General features: G+C 44.0%; 1 protein-coding gene and 1 long non-coding RNA gene across 4 annotated transcripts in view; one reads left to right on the forward strand and one right to left on the reverse strand.

Annotated features, from left to right (window-relative positions):
- LOC124628527 (uncharacterized) overlaps nt 1-791 on the forward strand; it is a 1493-nt gene extending 702 nt beyond the window's left edge. Inside the window, exon 2 of the long non-coding RNA XR_006983094.2 lies at nt 124-791. This is a non-coding gene — a long non-coding RNA (uncharacterized LOC124628527). The remainder of the gene's footprint in view (nt 1-123) is intronic.
- si:ch211-195o20.7 (cytospin-A) overlaps nt 469-15000 on the reverse strand; it is a 34308-nt gene continuing 19776 nt past the window's right edge. The window contains exons 5-12 of one of the 3 annotated variants that reach the window (XM_017476766.3): nt 8197-8555; nt 4970-5051; nt 4810-4870; nt 4638-4713; nt 4252-4348; nt 3619-3735; nt 2813-2872; nt 469-2445 (exon numbers count right to left, since the gene is read on the reverse strand). In XM_017476766.3, the coding sequence (XP_017332255.2) occupies nt 2356-2445; nt 2813-2872; nt 3619-3735; nt 4252-4348; nt 4638-4713; nt 4810-4870; nt 4970-5051; nt 8197-8555 (942 nt within the window). In that variant the 3' untranslated portion in view covers nt 469-2355. Of the gene's footprint in view, nt 2529-2812; nt 3736-4251; nt 4349-4637; nt 4714-4809; nt 4871-4969; nt 5052-8196; nt 8556-15000 lie in introns of all 3 variants that reach the window. The other 2 variants (XM_017476764.3, XR_008396988.1) reach the window with 2 other exon arrangements.

The following is a 15000-nucleotide window of genomic DNA, read 5'->3' on the forward strand; positions in this document are numbered from 1 at the left end:
TGGCACCTGTCAAGGGGTATGATAGTATTTAATAGGCAGTAAGTGAACAGTCAGTACTCCATAAAGGCCTGACCTCACAACTTCCATCCATCCATCCATCTTCTATCCTTTTATCCTTTTCAGCGTCACGGGGAACCCTGGAGTCTATCCCAGGGAGCATTGGGCAGAAGGCGGGGTACACCCTGGACAGGGTGCCAATACCTCACAACTTACACGACTTAAAGGATCTCTTGGAACATCTTGGTTCCAGATATCACAGCACACCTTCAGAGCGCTTGTGGAGTCCATGCCGTGACGGGTCAGAGCTGTTCTGGTGGCACAAGGGGAGGGGGACCTACACGATATTAGGCAGGTGGTTTAAACGTTATGGCTGATACATACCGGTACATACTCACAAAACCTCAATATTGAATGTATATAACTCACAACATGATCACTAATTAGTAGGTACACCAGCCCAAGACATGATAATGAAAATATTTCTTTATTAATAAATGTTATTGACTTTGGCACAAGACTGAAGTTTTAATATATACATCACATGAAAGGCACTTTAACAGTCACGTTATGGTATTTGTTAATACACGAGTGTTGGAGTTCAGCACACTGTCAGCAGTAATGCTGGTGATTTTATTTATTTATTTGTTTGTTTGTTTGTTTGTGAAGCTCACAAAAGTAAGACATGCCATTATTCTGAAGTCCACGTTCCACACATTGGATGCTACGAAAGCTGTACATGAACAAAAGTTTGGAGATCTTTATAACTGCAAAAAAAAAACAAAAAAAAACAATATTGTGGTCATTGAGAGCTGTTTCAGTGAAACCAGTCCAATAGCGGCACTCTTAGCGAAGAAGAGTGCGTTAACAACAACACACAGTCCTGACCGAAATCCTAGACTTGTCGATACTCGAAGACGCTTATCAGTGCTCATATCTTATCGAGTGACTCACAGTAACCTCACTACTTCCAAATGCAAGCTTTAACACAGAGTCCAGGCCAGAAATGGCTGATTTGGCCAAGTCACAGGTGCCTCCGAGTCAGCAAGGGTGGGGTTTAAGTTACACTTGAGTAGCTAAACAGATGCTGATGGTGTTAATGATCAGATAGCATGGTATCTAAACGCAGGACCGCGCTAACGTTTGTAAACACACGTTAACGATTTAACCTAGCTAATGTTTGTTTTTGACGTGACGCCGTATGAGCACCTGTATTTGTCTTTGTGAATATCTGCGGATTTGCATCCGTTATATCTGTTCCTAGCCTTCGCACTCGGCGGGAGCGATGTGACGACGTATGAGCATCGGGCTACGCGATGTCACAGGATATTTTACAGACAATTTTGCATTTATTATTATAAGTATTTATTTGCTTTTTTAAATAGTAACCGATTCCACTGTTGACAAGTAGCTTATAGGGTGACCCCCGAACACACAAATTGTCCAATCATTCCTTGTAAAATACTTGTTTTTGATTTTTACATGCTAAACAACAACAACAAAAACAATTGCGAACTTACGATTTTTAATCACATCGCCCTAGATCGGTCGTAAAAACCCAGCAAAAACAAAACCTTGTTAAACGGGTGGAAAAGTCTGCAATCGTTATACGATGTGGTGAAGTTTTCCGCAAGGAGATATATAAGGTGTATTTGATATTTATGGGGCGGAGTCTCCGGGGTCGGGGCAGTCGGGAAGGACTGTAAAAGAGAGGAGGAACCGAGAGGCTGGTGAAGAAACGACTGTCTGTAGCTGCTATAACGTAAGTGATGACAGGAGTGAACTTGCTTCCTGGACGATCCACGCCATTAAACGTAGCTATAAGAAGCAAAAAAAATAGTCTGATGTGTCATTTTGTAATAACTAAAATTGGTATTTGGTGGAAAAATGCTGTGGATCGAGAGGAATAAAACACTGTGGGACTTGCTGTTCCAGGAAAAGAATCGACTGCGGTGTGATAACGTTAATCCGGCTTCATCACGCCTATCCGTCGCGGATTATTTTCCTATAACAGCACGCTCCCAAGTGCAACACTAGCGCAATTCTTTCATTATATGCTCAAGTTAAATGTTCCTCTTTTTAAATCAATGTTAAAAACAAACCAAAAACAAAACCCAAACATTTCCCATTACTAATTTGCATCACAATATCACTGGCTTTTTTGGGATCCACTAGCACTCATGACTGATCTCCATTTCCGTTTGTTTTTCTTTCTTTCTCCACACGGTGGAGCTCAAACGCGAAGCCAGCTCGTGGAACCGATCTCGCTGATGTCCGACGAGAAGTTTGGAACGGTTTTCAAACGACGCCAGAGCTCCAGAAAAACCAGGAGGAGAATTCTAAAACCTTCCAAAGAGGTCACATCTCAAAGTGGCGGTATATGCTCTCCACGTATCCCAGAACCCTTTGCCAGTCGGGGCCTTCGGACTTCATCATCTCGTCTGCGGTCTTAAAGGAAACACAGGTTGAAAAATAGGCCTCGTTACGAGCTCGGGATTCAGCGTGTACATCGGATCGTTGCGAAAACTGACCTTGTAGCCACATAGAAAATGGAAATAATGCATCGGATGCACAGTATTAGAGCACTGACATCATGAGAACGTGGAACATTAGTATTATCAGTATTCTCCACGGACATGGAAAGATAATCATGGAATTTATCGTAGCACGTAGAGCTTTATGAGGGACTATTACGGTTAATAAAAATGCCATGGTGCGATAAAAGAAATAAATAAAAGTAGGTTGAAGTTCACAGGCCTCAGAGAAACCAGTGCAGGGATCTGAGGAGCGTTTTATAAGGAGTAGGATGACTCACCAGTGACGCGGCGATTCCCAGACTCTCTCCTGTCTGAAATGCCAGCAAGAGGTTTTCTTTCTGAGGACAGAACCATCATCATCATCATCATCATCATCATCATCATCCATCTTCTATACCGCTAATCCTTTTCAGGGTCACCTGGGGGAACCTGGAGCCTATCCCAGGGAGCATCGGGAACAATGCGGGGTACACCCTGGACAGGGTGCCAGTCCATCACAGGGCACAATCACATACACACTCACACACCCATTCATACACTACGGACACTTTTGGAAACGCCAATCAGACTACCATGCATGTGTTTGGACCGGGGGAGGAAACCGGAGTACCCGGAGGAAACCCCCGCAGCACGGGGAGAACATGCAAACTCCGAAACCCCCTCATCATCATCATCATCTATTGTTCTCTCTCATAGTTAATAAGAAACAGCAACGTGTAAACCCTTCTGTCAGAAAAACCTAAAGTTACAGCGTTACCTCTGACACTGGAGACTCCTTCCGTAAACGTCCAATAAACATCTCCTTACGGACAACTTATATCACCGTATCAACAATTACACTTGCTCTGTCACTATAGAAATGATAAGTGCATTAATATAAACCTGCGATCTGCAGCTGCGCTACTGTCAGACCTGCTGGTAGAGAAAATTAATCGACACGTTCCGTTGTCCAATCAGAATCCAGAATTCGGTGATTTCTACAGTCGGAAGTAAATGTCACGATCCTTTCCGTTGGTCTGAGGTCGTTCTGTACGTGGCGTTCGTTAGTGTAATATACGGTGGAGAGTATATGAGCGTGTGTTACCTTGTTCTCCGGCCTGAGCGTGTTGTAGGGAATGTGTGATGGGAGGTAACTATGGTACACGGCACAGAAAGCCAAGCCGTCCATCCAGCTACTGCTGAAGTTCGTGATCTCGATGTTCTGGGAAATGCAGACATATATATATATAATTATATATTTATAGATCCAGTTTTTTTGCCGTCTTTACACTGACACAGGACTGTCTTCATCTCACGGTCAGAGATTAGATCGTTCCCAAATCAACAGCGGCACAGGTTTCATTGTTACGGTTTGATTTCCTGCGACTCCGCCCTCGCCTAATCGTTGCTTATTTTAATCGCGTCCGATTGTTTTCACGTCTGATCTGACGATGAAACTGTCGGCAAGTTACAACGTGCAGGGAAACGTCTTCAGGGCCGAGTCGTTAAAACTTTGCTGTTTATTGCTAACACGACAAGCTGTGCTATACTGTAAACGATAACAGGGAGTTGTATTACGGACGTTCTACGTTAATTGTAACTATAAACGGATAAAAAAGTATGACGTGTCAATCGATGATTCATCGAAAGGCCGTTATAGGAAAATAAGGAATGTTACTTCTGACTGAGCACTTCGATTTGATTTCGATTCGCATTGCTCATCTAGTCGTACACATACCTTGTATCCGCTGGTTCGGTTCTGACTCCAGCGCAGGAGCGAGTTGCGTTTGGATCCGCCGTGAAGCCTGAGCAGCTTACTGAAGTCCTCCTGAGGCCTGGAGAAAGACATAGAGGTTAGATAGAGGTTCGCAACCAAACGCGAAGTTCTAGCTGTCGTAAGTGTTTTAAACGTCCTCCATACCGACTCCATAACGTGCGAACGTCCCCGACTTTAAAATGGAATCGAGTGCTCGGTGACCTTCACCGTGAGTCGTGAGAAAGTTCCGGAACGTATGGAGGTGGAGGTTCGGGTCGTGGTGGTTTTGCGAGTAAAGCACGAGAAGGGCGTAGTAGGAGTTGAGAAGCGAGACAGGAAGAGAAAAACAAAAGGAGGGTCACACTCACTTTATCTTGCTCGTTTTGTTTGGAGAAAGGTCTATAACAGGAGACGGGTGTAAAGATGGATTGTCCTCCTTTTTATCTATTAAACACACACACACACACACACGCACACGGAGTGAACTTTTACATGTTTTGAAATTCAGAAAATTAGCAGCATTGTGTGTCAGTTATATACCTTTGTATAAATTAATCAGGTTATCAGGCAGGTCCACATTCCTCTCTCTGGATGGAGTGGTCTGAAATAACCACAGGATATTTTACCAGACGCACGTTCCACGTGGTGGATACAACACATTCTGTTACATGAATGATTAGAAACACGGATCTGTTCTTACTTTCTTCACAGGGTTTGGGATGGGTGCTAAAGACGTCTGGGATGTACCATTTACTAGGCTGGCGGGGGACGCTGACTGCTTTCTGCAAAACAATGGCGCGTACCATAAAAATGGTGTGGCTTTGTTTGGACAAGAACCAGCTAATTCACTGTTCAGGACCTTGAGATAAAAACAGTGAAGCATTTATTTAGAACTAAGAGAACTTAGTCTGCTCTGGGAGGTTTCATTTATTTGAAGGAAATTGTCCTCAGGGGCCTATATTCCCATGGTTCTATGTTAAATGCCCTATATTCCCATGGTTCTATGTTAAGTGCCCTATATTCCCATGGTTCCATGTGTCCTATATTCCCATGGTTCTATGTTCTAAGTGCCCTATATTCCCATGGTTCTATGTTCTAAGTGCCCTATATTCCCATGTTTCCATGTTAAGTGCCCTATATTCCCATGGTTCTATGTTCTAAGTGCCCTATATTCCCATGGTTCTATGTTAAGTGCCCTATATTCCCATGGTTCTATGTTCTAAGTGCCCTATATTCCCATGGTTCCATGTGCCCTATATTCCCATGGTTCTATGTTCTAAGTGCCCTATATTCCCATGGTTCTATGTTCTAAGTGCCCAATATTCCCATGGTTCTATGTTAAGTGCCCTATATTCCCATGGTTCTATGTTCTAAGTGCCCTATATTCCCATGGTTCTATGTTCTAAGTGCCCTATATTCCCATGGTTCCATGTGCCCTATATTCCCATGGTTGTATGTTAAGTGCTCTATATTCCCATGGTTCTATGTTCTAAGTGCCCTATATTCCCATGGTTCTATGTTAAGTGCCCTATATTCCCATGGTTCTATGTTAAGTGCCCTATATTCCCATGGTTCTATGTTCTAAGTGCCCTATATTCCCATGGTTCTATGTTAAGTGCCCTATATTCCCATGGTTCTATGTTCTAAGTGCCCTATATTCCCATGGTTCTATGTTCTAAGTGCCCTATATTCCCATGGTTCCATGTGCCCTATATTCCCATGGTTCTATGTTCTAAGTGCCCTATATTCCCATGGTTCCATGTGTCCTATATTCCCATGGTTCTATGTTCTAAGTGCCCTATATTCCCATGGTTCTATGTTCTAAGTGCCCTATATTCCCATGTTTCCATGTTAAGTGCCCTATATTCCCATGGTTCTATGTTCTAAGTGCCCTATATTCCCATGGTTCTATGTTAAGTGCCCTATATTCCCATGGTTCTATGTTCTAAGTGCCCTATATTCCCATGGTTCCATGTGCCCTATATTCCCATGGTTCTATGTTCTAAGTGCCCTATATTCCCATGGTTCTATGTTCTAAGTGCCCAATATTCCCATGGTTCTATGTTAAGTGCCCTATATTCCCATGGTTCTATGTTCTAAGTGCCCTATATTCCCATGGTTCTATGTTCTAAGTGCCCTATATTCCCATGGTTCCATGTGCCCTATATTCCCATGGTTGTATGTTAAGTGCTCTATATTCCCATGGTTCTATGTTCTAAGTGCCCTATATTCCCATGGTTCTATGTTAAGTGCCCTATATTCCCATGGTTCTATGTTAAGTGCCCTATATTCCCATGGTTCTATGTTCTAAGTGCCCTATATTCCCATGGTTCTATGTTAAGTGCCCTATATTCCCATGGTTCTATGTTCTAAGTGCCCTATATTCCCATGGTTCTATGTTCTAAGTGCCCTATATTCCCATGGTTCCATGTGCCCTATATTCCCATGGTTCTATGTTCTAAGTGCCCTATATTCCCATGGTTCCATGTTAAGTGCCCTATATTCCCATGGTTCCATGTTAAGTGCCCTATATTCCCATGGTTCCATGTTAAGTGCCCTATATTCCCATGGTTCCATGTTAAGTGCCCTATATTCCCATGGTTCTATGTTAAGTGCCCTATATTCCCATGGTTCCATGTTGTAAGTGCCCTATATTCCCATGGTTCCATGTGCCCTATATTCCCATGGTTCTATGTTCTAAGTGCCCTATATTCCCATGGTTCTATGTTCTAAGTGCCCTATATTCCCATGTTTCTATGTTCTAAGTGCCCTATATTCCCATGGTTCTATGTTAAGTGCCCTATATTCCCATGGTTCTATGTTAAGTGCCCTATATTCCCATGGTTCTATGTTCTAAGTGCCCTATATTCCCATGGTTCTATGTTCTAAGTGCCCTATATTCCCATGGTTCTATGTTCTAAGTGCCCTATATTCCCATGGTTCTATGTTCTAAGTGCCCTATATTCCCATGGTTCTATGTTCTAAGTGCCCTATATTCCCATGGTTCTATGTTAAGTGCCCTATATTCCCATGGTTCTATGTTCTAAGTGCCCTATATTCCCATGGTTCTATGTTCTAAGTGCCCTATATTCCCATGGTTCTATGTTAAGTGCCCTATATTCCCATGGTTCTATGTTTAGTGCCCTATATTCCCATGGTTCTATGTTCTAAGTGCCCTATATTCCCATGGTTCTATGTTCTAAGTGCCCTATATTCCCATGGTTCTATGTTCTAAGTGCCCTATATTCCCATGATTCCATGTTATAGGTGCCTCATACTCTCATGGTTCCATGTTCTATGTGCCCCATATTCTCATGGTTCCATGTTCTAAGTGCCCAATATTCCCATTATTCCATGTTCTAAGTGCCCAATATTCCCATGATTCCATGTTCTAAGTGCCTAATATTCCCAGTGCCCTATATTCTCAAGGCTCTATATTCCCATGCTCAAGTATTCCATCAAACCTTATTTTCCCGGGGTCAATGCTCCCAAGGCCCAATGTTCCCATAGAACCCTATATTCTTATAGCTCAATGTTCCCAGAGAACTATGTCCAGAAGCCCCTATGTTTCTACAGCCTTATAAACAAATGGCCTAATGTTCCCAAAACCAGTGTTCCAAGGACTCCATATTCCCAGGGCCCTGCGATACCAGAGCCACGGAGTTCTAGAAATCTATGCTATGTGGATCCTATATTCCAGTATAACCAGGATGCCCTTATGATGCGACAGGGATTTCCCTGAGGGGAATTGTTGAACAGACGTCATTAAGAGTGTGTTAAATGCAGTAATGGAACACAGTCATAGTTATGGAGAGACTCTAACACACCCACACACACACACACACACACACACACACACACTACATCATCTTCTCTTTAAATGCACCAACTGGATGGAAACTCCATTATGGATCTCCTTATACTCACTTTAGCTTTTCTGTAGTTCCTGCCTCTTTCTCTTTTCTCTTTTCCTCTCCTGTCCTTTGCTCATCCCCCCGTCTCTCCATTGTGTTCCTTACACACCCTTCTGTCGCCCCCTGCTGGCTTGGAGTCTCTGTCCTTTGGCTGAGTCTTTGTTTGCTTTGCATGAGCTCTGCTTTTAGGCGCTCCACTTGACCTTCGACCTCTCGCTGGCCCTGCTGGGAGTCGGTCAGCTTCCTCTCCCAGTCCTCCCGCGCCTCTCGGAGCGCGCTCAGTTCTTCTTCGGCTTCGGTTCTCAGCCGGTCGGCCACCACCAGCGCCACCTGCAGGTCAGACTGGAACTGCAGCCACTCGGTACGCTCTGTCTGGACACACACATAACACATAAACACACCCACACAGGAAGTGTTTGTCTTTAGTGTGTTAGAAAATACACCGCATTCAGCTTCAAGAACTCTCAGACTGACAGGTGGATCAATGAGTATCGGAAACACAGACAGATCTATAGGCAGACAGACAGGTAAACAGACAGATTGAATAACTGGCAGATACAACAGACAGGCAGACAGACATACAGTTGATAGACAAGCAGGCATATAGTAGAGAGACAGACAGAAAAATAGACAGACAGACAGGCCGACTGACACAAAGATGCACAGGCAGACAGATAGACAGACAGGCACAGAGACCCACAGAGAGACGGGCAGACAGATACAGTACGTAGAAGGATGGACAGACAGACGGGTAGATACAGTAGACAGAAAGATATACAGAGAGTGAGACAGATAGTATGTAGACAGGTGGACAGACAAACATAAAGACAGATAGATACGACAGACAGACAGGCAGGCAGACAGACAGAGAAATAGATACAATAGACAGACAGACAGACAAACAGACGGTTACGGTAGATAGAAAAGACAGACGTATAGGTGGAAACATAGACAAGCAGATAGACCTACAGACAAACACACACTCAGAGAAAGACAAACAGGCAGGTAGAGAGACAGGCAGACAGACATAAAGACAGATACAGTAGACAGACAGACAAGTAGATAAAGAGACAGATAGATAAACAGGCAGGCCAAGAGATAGACACTGTAGAAAGACAGATCCACACACAGACAAATGGACAGATAAATAGACAGACAGACAGATAAATAGATAGAGCAGATAGACAGGCAGACATTAAGACATACAGTTGACAGACAGAGAGACAGAAAGACAGAAGGGTCTGAGACGGAATGATTGATTTATTCAGCGTGATATCGGTTAGAATTAAGGTCTTTAATCAGACGTTTAAATCAGACGTTCGTGTTATTTTAAAATGACTCTTTGGAACGATTTTTTTTTTTTTTTTTTTGCAGTTTATGGATTCTGGACTTTCCTTTGTGTGTTTCTGAGCACCGTGGACTGATTTCCTGATTTCTCTGTGCAGTTGAAAATCTCATTGGCCTAACCGCAAGCCCGTGCCATCTACTCTGAATGGTACAATAGCCGGCATTCTGGCGAGGAATTGAACGCTGCTGGCTGATACCTGTTAGATGGGCTTGAAATGATGATCCATCTTAGGCAGTTTGCTCAGGTCAGGTGGAGTTTTATCATTGTTTTTCCTCTCTGACAGACAAATATCTGCTGGTGGATTTCTTCTCGTGTCCCTGCTGGAATCTACAACCAGGTGTGCGGCCTCGGGAATTTTTACGTCGTCCACGGTATGTTCGTCGAGGATCTCGTCGTAATCGTCTCAAGTCGACATCGGCTCAGGATCTCATCACATCCCGGCAGCCTGCTCCTCATTTCAACCCGGCTCCTCAGCCCAGCTTTCTGATTTAATCTGACGGATGGAGCGTTCGAGCTGTATGATGGATGTTCTTCCTGCACGTCTTTCGAAAGAGGTTTTCGAAACTGTCAGTCCACTTGTGACGACCATTATTAATAGCTCGTCAGCTCCCGGAGTTGCTGGGAAAAGTTGTTTATGCACACTTATATTCTCATTTGAATTTTTAAAAAAAATATTTTAGACGAGTTCCAGTCAGGTTTGAGATCTTTACACGGTGCTGAATCTGCCCTGTTAAAACCTACCAATGATATTTTAACGTCACTTGACTCTAGCAGTTTTGCTGTGTTGGTCGTATCGGATCTTAGCGCTGCCTTTGATACGATCGACCATAGTGTTCTTTTGAATCTTAGAGTCTGTGGTCGGTATCAAGGGTCTGGCTTTGCATCTTATCTGAAAGATAGGACTTTCGCAGTAAACACTGGGAATTTCTCTTCTTCCTCGGCCCACTTATCGTGTGGCGTTCCTCAGGGCTCCATATTGGGTCCTCTGTTGTTTTCCGTTTATATGCTTCCCCTGGGTTCTATGTTTTTTTCTGACCCCCGGAAATATGATATTTAGTTTCACTGCTATGTTGATGATACCCAATTATATTTGCCAGTTGGCATCAGTCCTTTTGGGCTGCTTTTTAAATGTCTTGAGGACATCAAATGGCGGATGGCTAACAACCGTCTGCAGCGAAATGAAAGCGAAACTGAAGTCTGAAGTTATTTTGGGCTCCCGTACTGTCTCCTCAGCTCTTGAGGCCTAGTCAGGTCACCTAGGAGTCATTTTTGACTCAAACAAATCAGCGCTGTAGTTAAGGGGAGCTTCTTTCATTTAAGATCTATTGCAAAGTTCAAACAGTTTCTCTCTAGAAAAGACCTAGAACCTGTGAGTCATGCTCTTGCTACATTCTCTATACAAATGACTGTCAGAGTCTAGTCACCACCACTCATTACTTTAAATATGCAGACGATACTGCCATTCTTCCATTGCTGAATAAGGACAATGATTCGTTTTTGGACTGTCAACGCTCCCAAAGCACATTTTACTACATGGTGTGATGGTAACTTTCTCCACCTTAATATCACGAAGGGCTCCTTTTTAGCTCCTCAAAAGCACCGACCCGTCCTTCCAGTGTTACCATTGACGGGGAGATGGTTGAAAGGGTGGAGCATTTCAGATATCCGGGCATCACATTACATTGGATAAACATCTCCAGTTCAATCAGCACACTCTAGGTATTTACAAGTGCTGTCAACAGAGACTCACAGTTATCCGTAGACTTAAATATCTGTCCGTCCAGCCTGGTCTGCTTCTTCTTCTGTATCGAGGTATTATCGAAACTGGTTCTTATGTATGATGCCATTTGTTTTGTTTTTTTCCTCCATATGCTAACAGTTACCGATAAGAACGAACTAATTTAGCGGGAAGAACGATTGGTATTCCCACCCCTGATTTATCGGACCGTGCCATTTCACGTACGCCCCGGAAGGCACATCAAATTTTAAACGATCCGGACCACCCGCTTTATCGATATTTCCACCCGCTTGCTTCTGGACGCAGGTATAGACTACCCATGTGCAGAAAGGCCAGCTACGGTAGTTGTTTTGTTCCTATGGCTATATGCGTACTCTGCTCTGGCATTGTATGATCCTGACGTGTTCTTTGTGTTCCCTCTATGCCCGTGATTGTTTTTGGGTCTTGGGTTTCTTTTTTCTACGCACCCACGGTGGGTATAAATAAAAGGATCTGTCTATCTACATCACGGTTGGACTACTGTTATTCTTTGTATGTCGGCCTTCCTCGACCCGCCTTATCTCGTCTGTAGCGCGTGCAAATTATTCTCTGGGTTATAACGTTATTTAACGTGATGGATTTGAATGTTTCGGATCAGCGCCTGTCGTCCATTGTTAAACGTGCTTAATACATAAATCTGCCTTGACTTTTAATAGCTTCAGGACTTTTATATGAATAAAAAAAAAGTGTACATCTGAATCAAATGAGTTCATCGTAATAAGAAGGATCGCTGTTTTCATTAATCACGGAGAATAAAGGTGCCGCTCTACAGTTATTTCCCTCTCGGCCATGTGACGTGATCTTAGACCGAATATCCCACGAACAGAAACTGACCTGAGATCTGCTGTTCTTTACTGAGACCATCTGAATCTAGTTATGACTTTCTCGATTGTAATGCATGTCAGCGTTACACACGGCTACGGCGCTGCACGTGATCAGTCTGGGGTGGGAAATACTAACGAGGACGGGAGTCCACACCGGTGTCTAATTACCGACATGACCAATAACCAGTGAAAAGTACAGAAGGTGTGATACGACGTAGCGTTTATTATTCTTTGCTGCGTTTATATATTGTCCCCACACCCCAATGAGCTCTGCAGATGGTTTTGCTGGTTTCACAGATATGCTTGAGTTTCAACATCACCTGTATATTGACTCTAGATGAGGTCCTAGGAAGCCACACGTACACACACACACACACACACACACACACACACACTCGTTCCCCAAACACGTTCATGCAGAGACTAAATGCAAATAATGTAGGCAGGATGTGACTCACAAACGAAAACACGCTACTCAGATGACACGCTCATTCACATCGAAAGAAAAACTGAGCCGAGAGGCTGACTAGCGAGCGGGAAACGGCTGACGATGAAAAACGCTGACCCGATCAGCGCGCTAATATCAGGAGAACATGTACACAACATCGTTATATCTAGAAATCTATTTATTGATGCGTGCGGCAAACATGAAAAGGGTTACAGCGAGAAGGACGCGGGACGTGAAAGGGGCACGTGCTTCTGTTATCTAGAGTCGACCTTTGACGTTGAGCCGATGCAAAACAAAATCGCAAAGCACATGCTGTCGGGACTGCCTGGTTTAGAACTGATAGCGAGGAAAACAGTCGCTGAGGAGGAGGAGGATTCACGGGGAGAGGAGCGTTAATGAGGAGAGAGAGAGAGGAGAGAGAGAGGAGTGTTAATGAGGAGAGAGAGGAGTGTTAATGAGGAGAGAGAGAGGAGTGTTAATGAGGAGAGAGAGAGAGGAGTGTTAATGAGGAGAGAGAGGAGTGTTAATGAGGAGAGAGAGGAGTGTTAATGAGGAGAGAGAGAGAGGAGTGTTAATGAGGAGAGAGAGAGAGGAGTGTTAATGAGGAGAGAGAGGAGTGTTAATGAGGAGAGAGAGGAGTGTTAATGAGGAGAGAGAGAGGAGTGTTAATGAGGAGAGAGAGAGAGGAGTGTTAATGAGGAGAGAGAGAGGAGTGTTAATGAGGAGAGAGAGAGGAGTGTTAATGAGGAGAGAGAGAGAGGAGTGTTAATGAGGAGAGAGAGGAGTGTTAATGAGGAGAGAGAGGAGTGTTAATGAGGAGAGAGAGGAGTGTTAATGAGGAGAGAGAGAGGAGTGTTAATGAGGAGAGAGAGAGAGGAGTGTTAATGAGGAGAGAGAGAGGAGTGTTAATGAGGAGAGAGAGAGAGGAGTGTTAATGAGGAGAGAGAGAGGAGTGTTAATGAGGAGAGAGAGAGAGGAGTGTTAATGAGGAGAGAGAGGAGTGTTAATGAGGAGAGAGAGGAGTGTTAATGAGGAGAGAGAGAGGAGTGTTAATGAGGAGAGAGAGAGGAGTGTTAATGAGGAGAGAGAGAGAGGAGTGTTAATGAGGAGAGAGAGAGGAGTGTTAATGAGGAGAGAGAGAGAGGAGTGTTAATGAGGAGAGAGAGAGAGGAGTGTTAATGAGGAGAGAGAGAGAGGAGTGTTAATGAGGAGAGAGAGAGGAGTGTTAATGAGGAGAGAGAGAGAGGAGTGTTAATGAGGAGAGAGAGAGAGGAGTGTTAATGAGGAGAGAGAGAGAGGAGTGTTAATGAGGAGAGAGAGAGAGGAGTGTTAATGAGGAGAGAGAGAGAGGAGTGTTAATGAGGAGAGAGAGGAGTGTTAATGAGGAGAGAGAGAGAGAGGAGTGTTAATGAGGAGAGAGAGAGGAGTGTTAATGAGGAGAGAGAGAGGAGTGTTAATGAGGAGAGAGAGAGGAGTGTTAATGAGGAGAGAGAGAGAGGAGTGTTAATGAGGAGAGAGAGAGAGGAGTGTTAATGAGGAGAGAGAGAGAGGAGTGTTAATGAGGAGAGAGAGGAGTGTTAATGAGGAGAGAGAGAGGAGTGTTAATGAGGAGAGAGAGAGAGAGTGTTAATGAGGAGAGAGAGAGGAGTGTTAATGAGGAGAGAGAGAGAGAGTGTTAATGAGGAGAGAGAGGAGTGTTAATGAGGAGAGAGAGGAGTGTTAATGAGGAGAGAGAGGAGTGTTAATGAGGAGAGAGAGAGGAGTGTTAATGAGGAGAGAGAGAGGAGTGTTAATGAGGAGAGAGAGGAGTGTTAATGAGGAGAGAGAGAGGAGTGTTAATGAGGAGAGAGAGAGGAGTGTTAATGAGGAGAGAGAGAGGAGTGTTAATGAGGAGAGAGAGAGAGGAGTGTTAATGAGGAGAGAGAGAGGAGTGTTAATGAGGAGAGAGAGAGGAGTGTTAATGAGGAGAGAGAGAGGAGTGTTAATGAGGAGAGAGAGGAGTGTTAATGAGGAGAGAGAGAGGAGTGTTAATGAGGAGAGAGAGAGGAGTGTTAATGAGGAGAGAGAGGAGTGTTAATGAGGAGAGAGAGAGAGGAGTGTTAATGAGGAGAGAGAGAGAGGAGTGTTAATGAGGAGAGAGAGAGGAGTGTTAATGAGGAGAGAGAGAGGAGTGTTAATGAGGAGAGAGAGAGGAGTGTTAATGAGGAGAGAGAGAGGAGTGTTAATGAGCTGAGAGAGGAGTGTTAATGAGGAGAGAGAGGAGTGTTAATGAGGAGAGAGAGAGAGGAGTGTTAATGAGGAGAAAGAGAGAGGAGTGTTAATGAGGAGAGAGAGAGGAGTGTTAATGAGGAGAGAGAGAGGAGTGTTAATGAGGAGAGAGAGAGAGGAGTGTTAATGAGGAGAGAGAGAGGAGTGTTAAT

This window comes from Ictalurus punctatus, chromosome 9 (genome assembly GCF_001660625.3).
Source record: "Ictalurus punctatus breed USDA103 chromosome 9, Coco_2.0, whole genome shotgun sequence".
NCBI classification, from domain to species: Eukaryota; Metazoa; Chordata; class Actinopteri; order Siluriformes; family Ictaluridae; genus Ictalurus; species Ictalurus punctatus.